We start from the raw sequence: 18,949 nt of genomic DNA on the forward strand, positions 1-18,949 counted from the left end.
TTTTTCATAATGATACTTTTCTTTTATGCACAGGAAGCTGAGCATATTCTCAAAGACTCTGACGAGGCTGTGATGAGATTTCTCTCAGTGCGTTTAACGAAGGACGATATAATCACCCTAAAAAGCTTTTTAGGTGATCAAAATAATATACAACAGGTAACTATTTTCTTGGAAGAAGTTTTTGTTTATTCTTAATATTAAACTAGCCAAAAGTGTCATGAATAAGGTTAAGTTGTGAAAGATAGCAGCACTCGTACACACAAGTAGGAACTTTGTGGCATCTTATGCATGTATGGCATCAGTTCACTAAAGGTATTCAGGATACACCTTTTCAATGGAATACCAAAATTCTCATATTGAGGTAAGATGTGAAAACTTTAGGATAATCTATTTCCGTTAATCCATCATAGGTAGCTGCTTCTTGCGAATGCATGTCATAGCTAACGCAACTTACTGTAAGCTATAAATGTTAACTTTTCTGGAAAATTCAAATGAGAATAGTATTTTTTTGCATTTCTGATAAGTCTGCATTCAGATCTCCCAAACTATATTATCCAACACAATTATAATAGCCTTACCTTTTTATGTTGGCTCAGTACCTAACCCTTTTACTCCCAGGCTATTTGGAAATTTCAAACCCTTAACCCCCAGGGGTTAATTTCTTCGAGCACATTTTGCAGTATACTTTTTTAAATTGCTCTAACAGCCTTAATTTTCGTCATAGAGAGGTCAGGTTGGTCTCATTCTCTTGGAAAATGTCTGAAGTTTCTCAAAAAATTATCAAAAATATGCATAAAAAAAAAAATGTAAATAGTAGTTTTTTGCAAGGACGTACCGGTACGTCCATGGGGGTAAAGGGATGAGTTTTGTGAAACGTACCAGTATGTCTTTTGGGGTAAAAGGGTTAATAGTGTTATAGAAATTTTAGTTTTGCTGTAACCAACATGTGGAAGGAATTTACTTTTCCCTGTTGGAGCCCTTTGGCTTATAGCATCCTGCTTTTCCAAATAGGGTTGTAGCTTAGCTAGTCATAATAATGATAATATAATTGTTTCATTTGAACTTTACAAGTTGAAACTTGATACAAAGGTTTTTCTGTTGACCAAATAATAGTAATAATAATGAGAATACTAATAGTAATAACAATAATAATAATAATCATAATACTGATAGTAATAACAATGATCTTCCTAATCAGGTAGTTGAATCAGTAGAACTTCAAAAGTTCAAGGTTGGGGCAAATGTTTTTATGTTGACCAGGCTGACATGAGTCTTTTTATAGTTTAATGACATATCTGTGTTTGACGTTGTTAATAGTTTATATGACATGTCTATTTTGACGTTGTTACTGTTTTTTAGAATGATTTATTGTTAATTTGTTCTCATCATTTATTTATTTCCTTATTTTCTTGCCTCACTGAGCTATTTTTCCCTATTGGAGCCCTTGGGCTTATAGCATCTTGCTTTTCAAACTAGGGTTGTAGCTTGGCTAATAATTATAATAATGATAATAATAATAATAATGATAATAATAGTAATACAGTCATTAAGAATAATGATCAATAATTAATCATTAATAATAATGATCAATAATTAATGATGATCTATCTATCGACCAAGTCACTTCACCTTATTTTGGGGGGTAGCTAACATAAAAAAATAAAGAGAAAATAATAATAGTAGTAATAACCCACTGGCATCCCGCCGTGGCAAAATCGCCGTCAGGCTCGTGAATTGTAAACACTTTTACGGTTGGCAATGACATTCAACCTGCCTATGATGACATTTCGTAGCGTATATCACAAAGGAGTCAAGATTGAAAGAAAACGAAAATTGCTAAAGAAACCTGAATGAATTTTCTATATAGCTAAATTAATGGATGATGCACCAAGTATGTTGTAGGATCCTCAGAGAGATAATGATAATAATAATAGAAAAAAATTAATAATAATACTAATAATAATAATGATGATAATAATGTTAATAAAATTCAGTAAATTATTATTCATGAAGGTAATAACAAAAGTCATATTGATACTCTAATAATAATAATAATAATAATAATAATATTAATAACGATGATAACAAAATTCTATCAATTTTTATTCAAGAAGATATCAAAAGTAATATTAATAATAGCCTAATAAAGGGATTTTGACGAAGGAAAAATCTATTTTTGGACTCAATCTGTGTCGCTCCATGAAATGCTCCTTATAGCACCATTTCAAAGGTATAAATACTGCTAAATATACCAGAGAAAAAAGTTTCATGGAATGCTAGGAATATATCCAGCTCGCTCACCCCTAAAGGGTGTCGGTATTAAAACTGGGGCGAGTGATACCACTACCAGAGATCCCTTTCCAATTAGACTTCTCCCTCCTCAAAATCCCCCGTTACTACGAGGTGTCGTTCACTACAGCTACTGTCCCCCCCCCCCCCCCCCCCCACCACCACCACCACTACCTAACCTTCTCCCATCATTCCTTGTTAGCACCCATGAACGTTCGGACGTGTAATAGTAGTAATAACCCACTGGTATCCTGGCGTGGCAAAATCGCTGTCAGGCTCGTTAATTGTAAACCCTTTTATGGTTGGCAATGACATTCAACCTGCTTATGATGACATTTCGTAGCGTAAATCACAAAGGAGTCAAGATTGAAAGAAAACGAAAATTGCTAAAGAAACCTGAATAAATTTTCTATATAGCTAAATTAATGGATGATGCACCAAATGTGTTGTAGGATCCTCAGAGAGATAATGATAATAATAATAGAAAAAAAATAATAATAATACTAATACTGTAATAATAATGATGATAATAATGTTAATAAAATTCAGTAAATTATTATTCATGAAGGTAATAACAAAAGTCACATTGATACTCTAATAATAATAATAATAATAATATTAATAATGATGATAACAAAATTCAGTAAATTTTTATTCAAGAAGATATCAAAAGTAATAGTAATAATAGTCTAATAATAATAATAATAATAGTTATAAAAAAAAAATTTTGTTTCATTTGTTTGATGTTGGCTACCCCCCAAAATTGGGGGGAAGTGCCTTGGTATATGTATGTATGTATAAAAAAAATTTAAAATATTATTCATGAAGGTAAAACATATGTTTTTTTCAGGTTGATCAGCTCTTACAAAATGCCCTACAATTGGAGGAAGTGTCAGATGACACCCGTGCCTTCAACATTATTTCTATTATGGAAGGAGCCTTGTCTGTTTTTGAAATTGGAAAGAATGTTGAGGTTTGTAGATCTATCTATTAGTAATGGTTATCTTTTATTTGGATCACATATTTTTGAGTACTGCGGTATGTTAATTCCATAGGAAAATGTACCGGAAAATATATTGCACGCAATAATTGATATCGCTCTTAAGCATCAATATTCAAACAGTTCCTAAATGCAAAACTTTTTCACCATATAGTATACAGTTTTCTATTGGTATACTTTTCACAAGCAAAATGTTATGTTTTTTATATTAAAAAGAATTTAGGTTTGTGGAAAAGTTCTTATAAAAGATTTTATATTTGGCTAATAAATTTATATAATACATAGCTCATTCGAGTAAGGGTACCCTGACACTTGCACGACTTTTTGCCACGAATTTGTCATGGCAAGTCGTGACATTTTATGGCACGAACTGGAAGATCAAAAAAAAAAAAAAAAAAAAAAAAAAAAAAAATTAAAATTACCTCAGAATCACAGCTGACCTGTCCACATTGACACGAACTGGCACGACGAGTTCATGCATAGTTTGCGCACTTCCCGCATCGTCCCGACGAGTTCACGAACAGTTTGCGCATAGTTTACGTCCCGGTCACGAAATTTTGTCGTGACCAAAGTTTTGAACCTTTCAAAATTCTAGTCAGACATGCCACGATGTCACAACGGGTTTACGAACACTTTACGCCAGTTCACGGCGAGTTCACGCCAGTTCACGACTCGAGTCGTGACAATGCATGCCACAAATTCGTGCAAGTGTCAGCCTGGCTTAACTGAGGCTCATTAATGAGGAACTTTGAATATCTTCATTGGTAACTATAAATAGAAATTAGATGAGATCTTTTGGAGGGTTATTTAAATATTTTACTCGTTCTGGTTTAAATAATTTTTAGTGTCATTATGTAGTTTATGTATTAAGGTCAAATTTGTGACCTGGAGTTATCTTGATTTTTACAGATATGAACAGAAACTACTTTTTAATTCCACTGTTAATGTTTTTATGTTGAACAGGCTGACATAAGTCTTTTTTATTGTTTATATATGTGATATGTTTTAATGTTGTTACTGTTTTTGAAATATTTTATTTTAATTGTTCATTACTTCTCATATCATTGATTTATTTCCTTATTTCCTTTCCTCACTGGGCTAATTTTCCTGTTGAAGCTCTTGGGATTATAGCATCCTGCTTTTCCAACTAGGGTTGTAGCTTAGCTAGTAATAATAATAATAATAGTGATAATAATAATACAGTAATAATAATAATAATAATAATAATTAGCTATATATGATGTATTAACACTTTCTTCATTGATCTTTATTCTCTAGGCAAAACCTAAAGAAGCTGTAAGTAGCATAAGTATATAATTTATTATTTATAAGATATTGGCCAGATGAAGAGGTGAAGCTAAAAAGCTAAAAAAACCAGAAATGGTATAGTAATGAGAAAGCGCAAGAAAAGAAGAATTTTCAATATTAAACTTACCCGATAATCATGTAGCTGTCAACTCCGTTGCCCGACAGAATTCTATGGAGGGATACGCCAGCTATCACAATACTAGAAGGGGGTGTATTTACCAGCGCCACCTGTGGCCAGGTACTCAAGTACTTCTTGTTGACACCTCCTCAATTATTCCTCTGTCGTGCTTCCGGCAAGACGTTCTGGGATACGCTTATGTTCTTGGAGTATTTTCACGACTTTGGTGAAGTATTTCTCTTTGATTTCGGCTGTCGCTTTACTGGAAACTTCTATATTAGCTTAGTTAGCTTTTGGAATTAATTTGATTAATTATGGTGACGAGAGAGTATGAACTCTCGTTCACCTTTCAATGGCCGACCCTTCCCTTAGACGGAAGTGTTGGTGTCTAAGAGAGTATAGACTCTCTTTCTTAATTTTGCTTAACTAAAGTTATAGATTTATTTTATATCTCTCCGCCTCTTATAGGCCTCTTCGATTAACTTCCTTTTATTATAAACTCATTAAAATTAATTTTTATATTTGTTTATATTCGACCTTCCTAATAGTAGGCGGTCTTTTACCGAAGTTAATAAACTTTGAGCCCGTCATTTCGGTTTTACCTGTTAACATATTATGCTATTTCCGCCACAGAGTTTGAAAGAATTTCTTTGATAGTCTCGTTCAAAGTTGAACTAACGTTTTGTTTTGTCTCTGCAGTTGTTGACGTTCAGAACGTTCAACTTGCACTCTATCGTTACGATAGAGAAAGAATGTTCACGGTTTCACGTTGCAGTAAGAGTAACCGTGTCTAGCGTTTTGTTCATTCTTTCTTAACTTAATGGTTTTGATCCTAATAAAGGAACTTTTCAGTTTTTTCCTTTAACAATAATATGTTTTAACGATATATATGATTGGGCTCTTCTCTCAGGTTCTAAGTCAAGAGAGAGAGAGAGAGAGAGAGATAGAGACGGAGGGAGAAAGAGGATAAACGTTTCATTCAAGCCTGCCAGGCGTACGAGTAACGTCGTTATCGTTTTTGCTCTTCTCCCTAGTCTCTTTAGGGGAAGAAACTAAACGTTTCTAGAGTGATCTAGTGTTTAGTCTCTTTCCAGCCACTGTATTATCTTTCATTAGATTTTTCTGTTACATTGTAATTCTGTTTTCGCAATTACTAACTTTGAGAAAGGATAGAATTGCGTATTTCAGGTACAAACCACTTAAAGTTTCGAGTTCAGTGAAATAAGTGCAAACAGAAATCAAAGTGATAAGTGATTAGTGCGTGAGGGTACTTTTGTGCGCGCCAGTCGTCCTCCCAGTCCGGGACCTCTTGCAAGCTCCCAAGCCCAGGGGAGAAGCAATGTCGAAGGGCATAAGGGTTCAGCAGGCCTTGATCGGCGCACAGAAGTATCCTCGGTGGTTGTGGGCGTGTCTTACCGAGACCGTCACTCCCACCCGCAGACGATTGAGCCCTTATTTTGCTCGTCTGCAGAAGAGATTAGGGGAGAAAATAAAGGCAGAGTAACGCTGGTCTCAGGTCTCAAGACCTCTTAAACGTTAAGTCCAGACCTATGCCAGACGTACGAAGTTAAAGTTCAAAACCCGAATGCAGTCATTGGGTTAGCTCTGACTCTCCTCAGTCATCAGTTGATTACACTCCGCCTAAGAGGAGTAAGGTTCTGCCGCAACAGATCTCTGCTGTTAAGGCTTTACCTCAGCAGACCTTAGTGTCTGCCGACCCCAAGTTGACTCTACTGCAGTCCATACAGTCACAACTTTCGGTCTTGATGCGTGAGTGTCGGGCTGAGAGTGTTGCGCCTCCGCCTCCGCCTACACTCCCCCCCGCCTATGATCGCTCCGCCTGATCGCAGTACCACCTGCCAGGCGTACGATGTTGTGAACTCTACTACAGTCCATGCAAGCACAGCTTTCGGACTTGATGCGTGAGTGTCGGGCTGAGAGTGTTGCTCCTCCGCCTCCGCCTACACTCCCTCCACCTACACTCGCTCCGCCTGATCGCAGTACCATCTGCCAGGCGTACGATGTTGTGGACTCTACTACAGTCCATGCAAGCACAGCTTTCGGACTTGATGCGTGAGTGTCGGGCTGAGAGTGTTGCTCCTCCGCCTCCGCCTACACTCCCTCCACCTACACTCGCTCCGCCTGATCGCAGTACCACCTGCCAGGCGTACGATGTTGTGGACTCTACTACAGTCCATGCAAGCACAGCTTTCGGACTTAATGCGTGAGTGTCGGGCTGAGAGTGTTACTCCTCCGCCTCCGCCTACACTCCCTCCGCCTACGCTCGCTCCGCCTACGCTCGCTCCGCCTGATCGCAGTACCACCTGCCAGGCGTACGATGTTGAGCCACGTGCTGAGTTTGCTGTTCCCTGTGGTGTTCAGCCTCCGCCTTCCTTAAGGCAACCTTTACAATGGGATCAGGATTATACCTCTCTTCCTCCGCCTCCACTTGCTGCTCCACCAGTGATGCAACACTCGGTTGAGGTACAACAACCTCTCCCGTCCATGAGTCAGTCTCCTCAGCTCTCGCTGCAGCGAGCTCAACCCTCCACAAGGCAAGCACCACAACACCTTAGCCTTGCGCCTCAGGAGCCTCAGCTTGCGAGACATTTACCTTGTTCTGCGCAGCCTCTTCCTCATCGCGCTCCGCTCACACCACAGGAACTGGAACTTGCTACTCCGCTTCCGCCAACCGCTCAGCAAGCGCAACCCTTGGGTTCAACCACTCATGCTAAGAGTCAGCCTCCTCCACCCATGCGCCTTCCTTCTGCTTGTCTTTTATTCAGCCTTTGCAGACTGAGCCTCAGGTGTTCCCTCAACGGAGTCTTGAAGAGGAAACCACAACTATTGTTGTTCCAGCTCGTTCTGACTCTGCTGTTCAGCATACCTTACCTCCATTTTCATACATGGTTTAAACCCCATGCAAGCAAGCATAAAGCACTCTAGCACTGGTCATGGAATTTCTGAGAAATGTTAAACGCCATGCACACGCTCTGCTTTCCTTACAGCAGGCTCTGCTTACAGCAGGCTCTGCTTACTACATGCTCAGCATACAGCATGCTCTGCATTCAGCATGCTCTGCATACAACATGCTCTGCATACAGCATGCTCTGCATTCAGCATGCTCTGCATACAACATGCTCTACATACAGCATGCTCTGCATACAGCATACTCTGCATACATCATGCTCTGCATACCTTACCGCATGCTTCTCAACACATCTGGGGTTGTTGCCAACTCACTAGACTGTCAAGCAGTTTCATAACGTTGCCTTCTAGTCTGCTGCTTTTGCACCAGTGAACCCTCACTCAGAGAACTTAGCTTTTCTAGGATAAGGTCCCTGTAGATGAGAAAGTTCTTTTCTCCCTCCTTCTGATATTCCCTTGAGGACTCTGTCATTTGGAGGGAGCCTTTAGCTGCATAACCTCTTATGGACTTTTATTTAAGCATAACATGCTTACAGGGAAGGTAATGGTTCCACTTCAGTCGCAAATCCCGTCTGTTACCACACCTGCTCCCATAGACCTTGAGCTGTGTTGCATGACATGCAGTCCAAGCTTAGTCCTTGTTAGAGGATTTTTTGTTTACGGAGTCAATGTGTCACGGGGAAGACGTTCAACAACCAACAGAAGTGACTTGTTGTGACGCAGTGCGGCAACCTCAGCAACCCGTTAAGGAGTTGTCTGTACGACCCAGACAGTCTAGACAGATTCGGGTTGTCACTGTACTTCCTCGCTTGCCCATGATTGACAGTTTACAGACTGTGCAGCAGTATCATGATCTTGTGTCCGGCTCCGTCAGACGACTGGCTTTTAAGAGCTCCCACAAGTCGTCGCTGTCTGGAGATTTTCAAATGGACTATGGATCTGACCAAGGAACTGGGCCTCCTGGTCAATTTTGAGGAGTCTCAGCTCGTTCCATCCCAGACCATTGTCTCCTTGGGTATGGATCTTCAGAGTCGAGCTTTTCGGACTTGTCCGTCGGCCCCAAGGATCTTCCAAGCCCTAGAATGCATCCAGAGCATGCTGAGAAGGAACCGATGCTTAGTCAGGCAGTGGATGAGTCTAACAGGGACACTTTCATCGCTGGCCCTGTTCATCGAGTTAGGGAGACTCCACCTCCGCCCCCTTCAGTATCATCTAGCTGCTCACTGGATAAAGGACATGACGCTAAAGACGGTCTCAGTTCCTGTTTCCGAAGAGATGAGGTCTACTCTAACGTGGTGGAAGAACAGCATTCTTCTCAAGGAAGGTCTACCATTGGCTGTTCAGACCCCCGACCACCGTCTCTTCTCGGACGCATCGGACACGGGCTGGGGTGCGACACTGGACGGACAGGAATGCTCGGGAACATGGAATCAGGAGCAAAGGACACTTCACATCTATTGCAAGGAGTTGTTGGCAGTTCATCTGGCCTTGATAAACTTCAAGTCCCTCCAGCTAAACAAGGTGGTGGAGGTGAACTCCGACAACACCACAGCCTTGGCTTACATCTCCAAGCAGGGAGGGACTCATTCGAGGAAGTTGTTCGAGATCGCAAGGGACCTCCTCATTTGGTCAAAAGATCGAAAGCTCACGCTGGTAACGAGGCTCATTCAGGGCGATATGAATGTCATGGCAGATCGCCTCAGCCGGAAGGGTCAGGTCTTCCCCACAGAGTGGACCCTTCACAAGAATGTTTGCAGCAGACTTTGGGCCCTGTGGGGTCAGCCAACCATAGATCTATTCGCTACCTCGATGACCAAGAGGCTCCTCTTGTATTGTTCTCCGATTCCAGACCCAGCAGCAGTTCACGTGGATGCCTTTCTGCTGGATTGGTCCCATCTCGACCTGTATGCATTCCCGCCGTTCAAGATTGTCAACAGGGTACTTCAGAAGTTCGCCTCTCACAAAGGGACACGGCTGACTTTGGTTGCTCCCCTCTGGCCCGCGAGAGAATGGTTCACCGAGGTACTGCAATGGCTGGTCGACGTTCCCAGGACTCTTCCTCTAAGAGTGGACCTTCTGCGTCAACCTCACGTAAAGAAGGTACACCCAAACCTCCACGCTCTTCGTCTGACTGCCTTCAGACTATCGAAAGACTCTCAAGAGCTAGAGGCTTTTCGAAGGAGGCAGCCAGAGCGATTGCCAGAGCAAGGACGACATCCACTCTCAGAGTCTATCAGTCTAAATGGGAAGTCTTCCGAAGCTGGTGCAAGGCCAATGCAGTTTCCTCAACCAGTACCACTGTAACCCAGATTGCTGACTTCCTGTTACATCTAAGGAACGTAAGATCCCTATCAGCTCCTACGATCAAGGGTTACAGAAGTATGTTGGCAGCGGTTTTCCGCCACAGAGGCTTGGATCTTTCCTCCAACAAAGATCTACAGGACCTCCTTAGGTCTTTTGAGACCTCAAAGGAACGTCGGTTGTCCACTCCAGGCTGGAATCTAGACGTGGTCCTAAGGTTCCTAATGTCATCAGGATTTGAACCGCTCCAATCAGCCTCTTTTAAGGACCTCACATTAAAAACTCTTTTCCTCGTGTGCTTAGCAACAGGTAAAAGAGTAAGTGAGATCCACGCCTTCAGCAGGAACATAGGTTTCACATCTGAAACGGCTACATGTTCCTTGCAGCTCGGTTTTTTGGCTAAAAACGAGCTTCCTTCCCGTCCTTGGCCTAAGTCGTTCGAGATCCCAAGCCTGTCCAACATGGTGGGGAACGAACTGGAGAGAGTACTTTGCCCAGTTAGAGCTCTTAAGTACTATCTAAGAAGGTCAAAACCATTACGAGGACAATCAGAAGCCTTATGGTGTGCTATCAAGAAGCCTTCTCTACCAATGTCTAAGAACGCAGTTTCTTACTACATCAGGCTTCTGATTAGAGAAGCAAATTCTCATCTGAAGGAAGAAGACCTTGCTTTGCTGAAGGTAAGGACACATGAAGTGAGAGCTGTGGCTACTTCAGTGGCCTTCAAACAGAACCGTTCTCTGCAGAGTGTTATGGATGCAACCTATTGGAGAAGCAAGTCAGTGTTCGCATCATTCTATCTCAAAGATGTCCAGTCTCTTTACGAGTACTGCTACACCCTGGGACCATTCGTAGCAACGAATGCAGTAGTAGGCGAGGGCTCAGCCACTACATTCCCATAATCCCATAACTTTTTAACCTTTCTCTTGAATACTTTTTATGGGTTGTACGGTCGGCTAAGAAGCCTTCCACATCCTTGTTGATTTGGCGGGTGGTCAATTCTTTCTTGAGAAGCGCCGAGGTTAAAGGTTGTGATGAGGTCCTTTAGTATGGGTTGCAGCCCTGTATACTTTAGCACCTTTGAGTTGATTTAGCCTCCCAAGAGGAACGCTGCGCTCAGTAAGGAAGACGATCTTATTAAAGGCAGAGTAACGGTTCAAGTCGACTTCCTTACCAGGTACTTATTATTTCATTGTTATTGTGGATAACTGATTATATGAAATACGGGATACTTAGCTATCCTTTAGTCTTGTACACTGGTTTTTCACCCACCCCCCTGGGTGTGAATCAGCTACATGATTATCGGGTAAGTTTAATATTGAAAAATGTTATTTTTATTAATAAAATAAATTTTTGAATATACTTACCCGATAATCATGATTTAATCGACCCTCCCTTCCTCCCCATAGAGAACCAGTGGACCGAGGAATAATTGAGGAGGTGTCAACAAGAAGTACTTGAGTACCTGGCCACAGGTGGCGCTGGTAAATACACCCCCTTCTAGTATTGTGATAGCTGGCGTATCCCTCCATAGAATTCTGTCGGGCAACGGAGTTGACAGCTACATGATTATCGGGTAAGTATATTCAAAAATTTATTTTATTAATAAAAATAACATTTTTTTTAGTACAGTACCTGTTTAAGTAGTCAGATGTATTTTTATATGGGATGTTGAATAATTTGGTACTTCAAGATGATATGTAAATGATGAAGGTCTTTCTACTTCCCACTTCAATTGTGAGAATTGGAACCACTGTTGTGATATTGAAGCTTCTGTAGGGTAAAGGGCTTCATCATACTCTTCAGTCTGTGGCATAAGTTATGTAACCTCTTGGTATACTGGCTTAAGTTATATAACCCCTTGGTGGTATACCATGATAAAGATACTGCCAATTTTTATCAACGTGTGTTTTAGCACGGGAAGTTCTTGCATAGAAAGGTACACTGTGGCAACCATATTTTGTTTGGGCTGGAGTCATACAAGTCACTGCATGACATCTGTTCTACTGAAATCTTATCTCAGCCATTCTCTGGGCAGTGTTTTTGCTTCTTTAGTTCATTCTGGGGGTATTTTTGCTGCTTATCTTTGTTTGTTCCTACACGAATACAAGCCCTCATGTTTTAGTCGGAGCATGAATTTAGTGAAGCTGGAAACTGGTGTTAAGATTCATAATGAGATGTTGGTAATTGCTGGTGGGTGGTGGTGAAGCCTTGCCCCCTACCAGCTCACAGAGCCACTTTGACTTGAGCCACCGAGTAGTACGAATGTATACTCTTGGTATGACCTAAATTGGGTGTATCCAATCTTTTTTTTTTCATTTCAGATCGCTGCGGGACTGTTGTAATGGGGGAAAACACGTGCGGGCATACGGTCCTTCCCAGGTGTTTATAATGAGGCTCAACAAAAAGCTGCCGATCTTATTTTTACTGGATCCAGGTTAGACAGCAGCACTAAAAGATGCCCTTGAACATCCGTGGGGTGACCTTGATGTCTATACTTTTCTGCCATTTAGTCTGATCCGAAGAGTAGTCAACAGGGTACTTACCTCGAACCTCAGAGTAACCTTGGTGGCTACCTAATGGTCACAAGCAGAATGGTACCCAGACCTCATGATGTTCTTGTCTGAGGTTTGTATAAAACTACCCAGATGGCCCAATCTGCTTTGCCAGCCACATGAACAGACACCAACTCGGTGATATCCCTGTCACTTCATGAGTGGAGACTATCTAGTATTTCCTTCGAGTGAAAGGCTTTTCGTGAGACACTGCACACGAGATGTCTTGATACTTCTGCAAATCCTCTATAGTAAAAGTGGGACATCTTCTGAGATTGGTGTCATAGAAGGGGTGCTTCATCAGTTGAGGCTTCTATATTCCTCATATGCCTTCGCAGAGAGAAGTTCTTTTCAGTCTCAGCGGTGAAGGCCATTGCTCAGCCTTGAGCCAGTTCCTTAGGCTGAAGGACTTTGACATTTTGATGTTCATGAAAAACTTTGAGCAGTTCTGCATTCCAAGAGAACCTAAAATCACCTGTGTGGAATGCCACCACAGTTCTTAGGTCTTTGAAGAAGGCTCTGTACTAACCAATGAGACAAAAGATAAGGGCAATCTTTCTACTTGCCCTGGCCTCAGCAAATTGAGTAGACAAGCTTCATGACATACCACATCTTGTTAGTCATGCTAGTGGATGAAGAATGGTCTCCTTTTCCTTTGTTGCCCGAGCTTGTCGCCAAAACTCTGAACCTGGCCATTCATGATCCCAGCATTGAGACCTTCTCCATCTCTTCATTCATGGAAGCATCTGACAATCTGGATGATTTACTTCTTTGCTGTGTGAGGGCAATAAGATGCTACATACGGCAACTCCAAAACCTGTTGATCAGCATAGCAGAATTAAGAAATTCTGTAGAAACACCATATCCTTCTGGCCTCGATAGACAATGAGGGCGGAAAACCAAACAGCAGGAAAACCGGAAGAGCCTGTGGTAGCTACTCGGCAAGCTGTATAGCATACCGAACTTTCTCTCAGGACAAGAAGCATCTCGTCTAAGATAGCGTTTGCAACATTAGTCTAGGATGAGAGTAAGGTCTAGCCTTTTTTCCTCTTTTCCTCTATTCTTTCCCCTTGTGTGGAGTACAGCGGTCGAGGCGTATGTCGCTGGATCAGGCTTCATTGCAGGCATTCCCTCTTTAAGAAGAGTTCCCATTATTATTATTATTATTATTATTATTTGGAACAATAATTTATTTAGTTCTTTATGCATGTTGCATAAGATTTTAATAACTCGAAAAACCTTTTGTATTCAAAACAATGATAATAATAATAATAATAATAATAATAATAATAATACTGTAATAATAATAATAATAATAATAATAATAATAATAATTGCCCCCATGGTCCTTATGAAGGGAAAAATGGATGGAAATGTAAGCATTTTATTTTCAAATTAGCAATACATTTCATATGCCAAATCCCAATAGAGATAATGTTCTTCCATGACTTTCTGTCTACTGACGAAAACCTAACCCATCACCTGAAATCTTACAGGTTGATAAAATGTGATTGGGGTCAAGACTTTCACTTCTCTAGGTACGACTGTCCTGACATCACTTGATTTTAAACCAACCAGTTTGGTCGTAGGAATTTCCTCCCTCCTAAGGCTAAATCTCTAATTAATTTAACCCTTTTATCCCCAACGCTATTTGGAACTTTCCACCCCTTAACCCCCAGGCGATTTTTTTTTCAAGCACATTTTGCAATATATTTTTTTTTAAATTGTGCTAACAGCCTTAATTTTTGTCATAGAGAGGTCATGTTGGTCTCATTATTTTGGAAAATGCCTGAAGTTTCTCATAAAGTTATCAAAAATATGCAAAAAAATGTAAATAGCAGTTTTTTGTAAGGACGTACCGGTACGTCCATGGGGGTAAAGAGATAAGTTTTGTGAAACGTACCAGTATGTTCATTGGGGGTAAAAGGGTTAAAGGAAATCACATTATAGATTCTAAAGAAAATGACGAGTTTCCAGCTTTGCTGAAATCATACTCCTGTTTAGGATTCTGGTTTTATATACAAATTATTTTCAAAATAGTTCAGCACACTCTATTGCTTGGTGAAAGCATTTTGTGATATCACCATGAAAGTAATTTTTTATGATTTTTAGATATAATTATAATATAATTAATGAAAATTTATTTAAATTTTCTGCATACTGTAAACACATTATCAGAATATCTGAGAATGGACTGCATGTTGATACATCATGTTGTTATAGGAACTCCAATGGTTAATGTATCTAACTGAATGTGTAATTATTTATTTGCTTGAAGGTAACGTAAAAACATGCATGTAAAGAATATGAAAGGACAAAGGAGGAAGAATACTGTAGCTTATCAACGGAAAAATGGATGGAATATAAGATGCAATTATAAAAAAAATTGCAGAATTCTATTGAAACATACCGAGTTGTACAAGGAAGACAAATATCCCAAAGCTACTAAAGTACTGTAGCATGATTGTGAAGCTGCCATAAAGACCTAGATTTAGGCTCAGGTATTGCATTAAGGTACATATCTCCATTAACATGTAATTGCTAATTGCAAGCGTCACAAGAACACAAGGGAAAGGTGAGGAACACAACGGGAACACGTGGAACACAAGGGAAAAGAACACAAGGGAACACGTGGGACAAGGGATGAAGAACACAAAGGACACGTGGTACACAAGGTGATCGGACGGGATAAGTGAGAGAGAGCGGCGAGACGTAATTTACGCCGCGACCAGACTGATGAGCTAACAAGCGCGGCCTCACACGCTGACCCGGGGTCGCCCCAGGGCGAGTATCCTTCCGCCCCGGAGAGCCCCGACAAGGTGACGGAGAGAGGGGGAACTACGCAAAATTCTAGGTCGGTGATTAAGGAGATCCCAGATCCTCTTAAGAAAAGTAGTTCGAGGTAAGTACTGTTAGGAAAAATACAAATTACTTAAAATTTGTGATTTTGTAGCAGCTTTGAGAGCTTCATGTCCTGCTACCATCTTATCTTCGTGAGCTATTTCAGGACAGATCTCATTTTACCTATCTTAGTTAAAATGTAAGGTATGATTCGTTTCATTCTCAAAAATATTTCAAGTACTGTATGTCTGGAGTTTTAAGGTTATCGTATCACAATGAAAGGATAACAGTAGGATTTTTTCTTTTATTTATTTTCAGATGTGGCTGTATGTTTTATGCTCAGGATTTCTGGTTCTTGCTATATGGGCGATTTATCTTTTTATAAAAGATGTTCAGCAAGAACTGCGATGGATGAGGGTCATCATAATGATGATCGTTCTTCTGTTCTTCATTTGTTGTATGTGGCATTGGCGACACATGCATAAGGTATGTAATCATCTATCTACTTATATACCATGGCACTTTCCCCAATATTAGGGGGTTAGTTGACATAGAAAAAAGAACAATCGTGGGATTTTCCCTCATTGTTCCTCCTTATCATATTTACTGTGTTGTTTGTATTTTCAAAATGTATAGTAAATTATTTAGTGAAGATGTGATGGGAAAATAGTTTGTTTCAAGGCAAACCTGTTGCCTTAAGATATCCTTATCAGTAGTGGTAATAATATTTGGACCCCTCAGGTCCCCTGCTGGTAGATCTTGTCATCATCTTCATGTAAGGTGTAATATTAACACCTGCCATTTTGCTTTCTTATTTTTATCAATGATAATTTGTGTATGAAATTTTTTCATTCTTTTAATTTTTTTTCATCTCTACATATACAGTATACAGTATATATCTCTTGCTTATCCAAATGAACTTTTGTTCTGGGCAATTTTATTTTATGCCTTTGTCTTTGCCCTTATGAATATGTGCATATCTTCAATGATAATAGTCATAGAAATAACTGCAAGCTCATATCTATACAGGAAGATGACATAGATAACAATCTTTTCAGAAAAAGTCTAGATGAAGCTCAAGATATTTTATTATGGACTCTCAGAAAGCAAAGTATATTTAGCATTATATATATCATAATGGAATTTTTTTATATTTGCTACAAAGGATCTCATTGAAAGTAATACTTACTGTATTACAGGTAGCTGAATCTCGACGACATGCCCGGATGATGAAACGCGGTTTTACCGATATTCCAGAAGAATGCAAACCTGGAGGACAAGCTTCAACGTACAGTGCTTGGGAATGGGTCAAAGTTAGAGTACTTGGATCCCCAGATATATGTGAGAAGTAAGAAACCTTTCTTTTTGGTTGTTTGATTAATGCAAAACTCAATCATTACTGTAGCCTATATGGATGTTTAGTATAAGTGTATTTAGTTGCTTTTATCCTTAATAGCTATTTGAGACTTACATACAAGTCGGTGCCTTGTAGACTAGTTGGTTATTGTCACTAATTATCCAACCACGACCCTTTTTCTAGATCTTTGTTAAACAATTTCCGATAAATAGCTTCTTTTAGAATAGACAAGACATGGTCTGGTTCACTCTTTGGACAATAAAGTAAATTATTTGTCAAAGAACTGTGCTGTTGCTTTAAATTCTGATACTAAAGTATCCAAAACTTTTATTTGTTTCTACAAGAATATAAACCTTCGTTCTTTGAATAAGAGCATTGTCTTCAATAGAGCTGAAATGCTCACTGAATTGTTAACAAGGCAGGTGCAGTAGTTAGCAGGAGGTAAGTTGGGGGAGTCACCCACCTGTATTCATGTTTTTGGCTGCATGAAGCGTGAACATATTCTTTACTACTCTTCCCTACTGTTGGATCTTTTCATGTACCGTACTGTTTGTTCATATGCGTCATACGAACTGATGCCCTTTAATTTAGGGAGATTACTTTGGTGCGACCTGGAATTGGTCGTTGAAAGGAATAATGAGCAGTTATCCGACTGGAGAGGGTGCGATGTGATGAGCTCGTCTCCGTTCCAGTCAGCTCATAACTCACTTTTTACTTCGACTGCTGTGGTGTATGGACGTACTTTACAGCTCTTGCCAAAACTGTCGTTTCTTTTGCGTAACAGTGAGTGTGTGGTTGTTGAATAATGGAATGAATATGAAAACTTGGCATTACCGGGGGATGGGGGGATGCTGTAGTTGCTTCATGGCAGAGCTGGCTGTGATCTGCACTCCCTCTGTGCTTCTGTTGAGGGGCATGTCTGTTCGTAGGCATCCACGTCTCCAAGTGTCAATGGTAGCCTCCAGTGTAACGGCAGTCGTTGCCCTGAAGGGGATAAGAGCGTTGGGCATATGCTGGAGTTGGACTGGGCAACACCCAAGAAGACACCAACGAAAGGGGCCATGGACTAGGTCCCATGATACCATCCCCTGGGCCGGTGCACAGAACTGCAGGCGAGAGATTGTGTCATGGCCCAGGACCTGTGCACCAGGGCTGGGGCTAATACCTTGTGTCCTGAGGATGGAACGGTCGTACTCATGGGAGGAAGTAGATTCTCCGGAGCATGTATCCACTGTTTGTCTGAGAGTTGGTGTTACAACATTTGCTTAATATTAGCACTCTAGATGGCATAACCAATCGGCCTCAATGTGCACTTATCCCCCTTTTGTCATTTTTGTGAGGAAAGCCTCTTGACATCTGGCAGGGGTAATGATTGATTTGAAGTTTTCTGGCGTCTGACATGGAGGCAGGGGTAATGAGCAATATCATTCTTGTATTGCAATAATAGCAGCAAAATAGTTACTCAACATCATAGTACTATATTTATACTACTGTATTAATTGTATTGTACATATGAATATTTGTAAAGTGTATAAAAAATGTTTGCTTCTTTGTTCTCCCACTAGTCCGGTATTTGGGTGGTAGACATTATTCTGAGATATGCACTGCCGTCTAAACTTACTAATGCAAATGGAGTAGGGATTAAAATACTATACTGAGTTGATATTGTCATTCCTCTTTTCTCACTAATGTGTATGTAGCCCTACCCTTATCACATTTTCATATACAGTGAACCCTCGCCACTTCGCGGTTCGACCATTGCGGATTCACCACTTCGCGGATTTTTTCCATAACCCATATACGAGGCCTGTCGGAAAACTATCCGACCTTAATCCAGAAAAAATAATTTATATACCTGACAGGATTTGGACCCTAATCCCCTTCAAAGTTGGCCCTTTGTGCTTGCACACACTTAGTCCACCGATCCATCCACTGCTGGAAACACCTCTGGAAGTCTTCTTTTGGAATGGTGTTCATCTTCGCCGTCGCGTTCCGCATTATCTCCTCTCTAGTCTCAAAACGGGTTCCTTTCATTGGCGTCTTCAATTTTGGAAACAACCAGAAGTCGCAAGGAGCCATGTCTGGAGAGTAGGGAGGTTGACGAACAACTGGAATTCCATGTTTGGCCAAGAAATGTTGGATCAATTGGGATGAGTGTGCGGGGGCGTTGTCGTGATGCAGTTGCCAATTTTTCGCCCTCCACATGTCTGGCCTTTTGCGCCGAACTGCGTCACGGAGACGACGGAGAACAT

At 40.6% G+C, this 18,949-nt stretch overlaps 1 protein-coding gene across 2 annotated transcripts in view; it reads left to right on the top strand.

The window, feature by feature from the left end:
• Nucleotides 1-18,949, top strand: part of LOC137631521 (uncharacterized) — a 63,751-nt gene that overhangs the window by 21,660 nt on the left and 23,142 nt on the right. For both annotated transcript variants that reach the window (XM_068363274.1, XM_068363273.1), the window contains exons 5-8: nucleotides 34-156; nucleotides 3,140-3,262; nucleotides 15,659-15,826; nucleotides 16,540-16,688. In XM_068363274.1, coding sequence (XP_068219375.1) covers nucleotides 34-156; nucleotides 3,140-3,262; nucleotides 15,659-15,826; nucleotides 16,540-16,688 — 563 coding nt within the window. The remainder of the gene's footprint in view (nucleotides 1-33; nucleotides 157-3,139; nucleotides 3,263-15,658; nucleotides 15,827-16,539; nucleotides 16,689-18,949) is intronic.

This window comes from Palaemon carinicauda, chromosome 40 (assembly GCF_036898095.1).
Source record: "Palaemon carinicauda isolate YSFRI2023 chromosome 40, ASM3689809v2, whole genome shotgun sequence".
NCBI classification, from domain to species: Eukaryota; Metazoa; Arthropoda; class Malacostraca; order Decapoda; family Palaemonidae; genus Palaemon; species Palaemon carinicauda.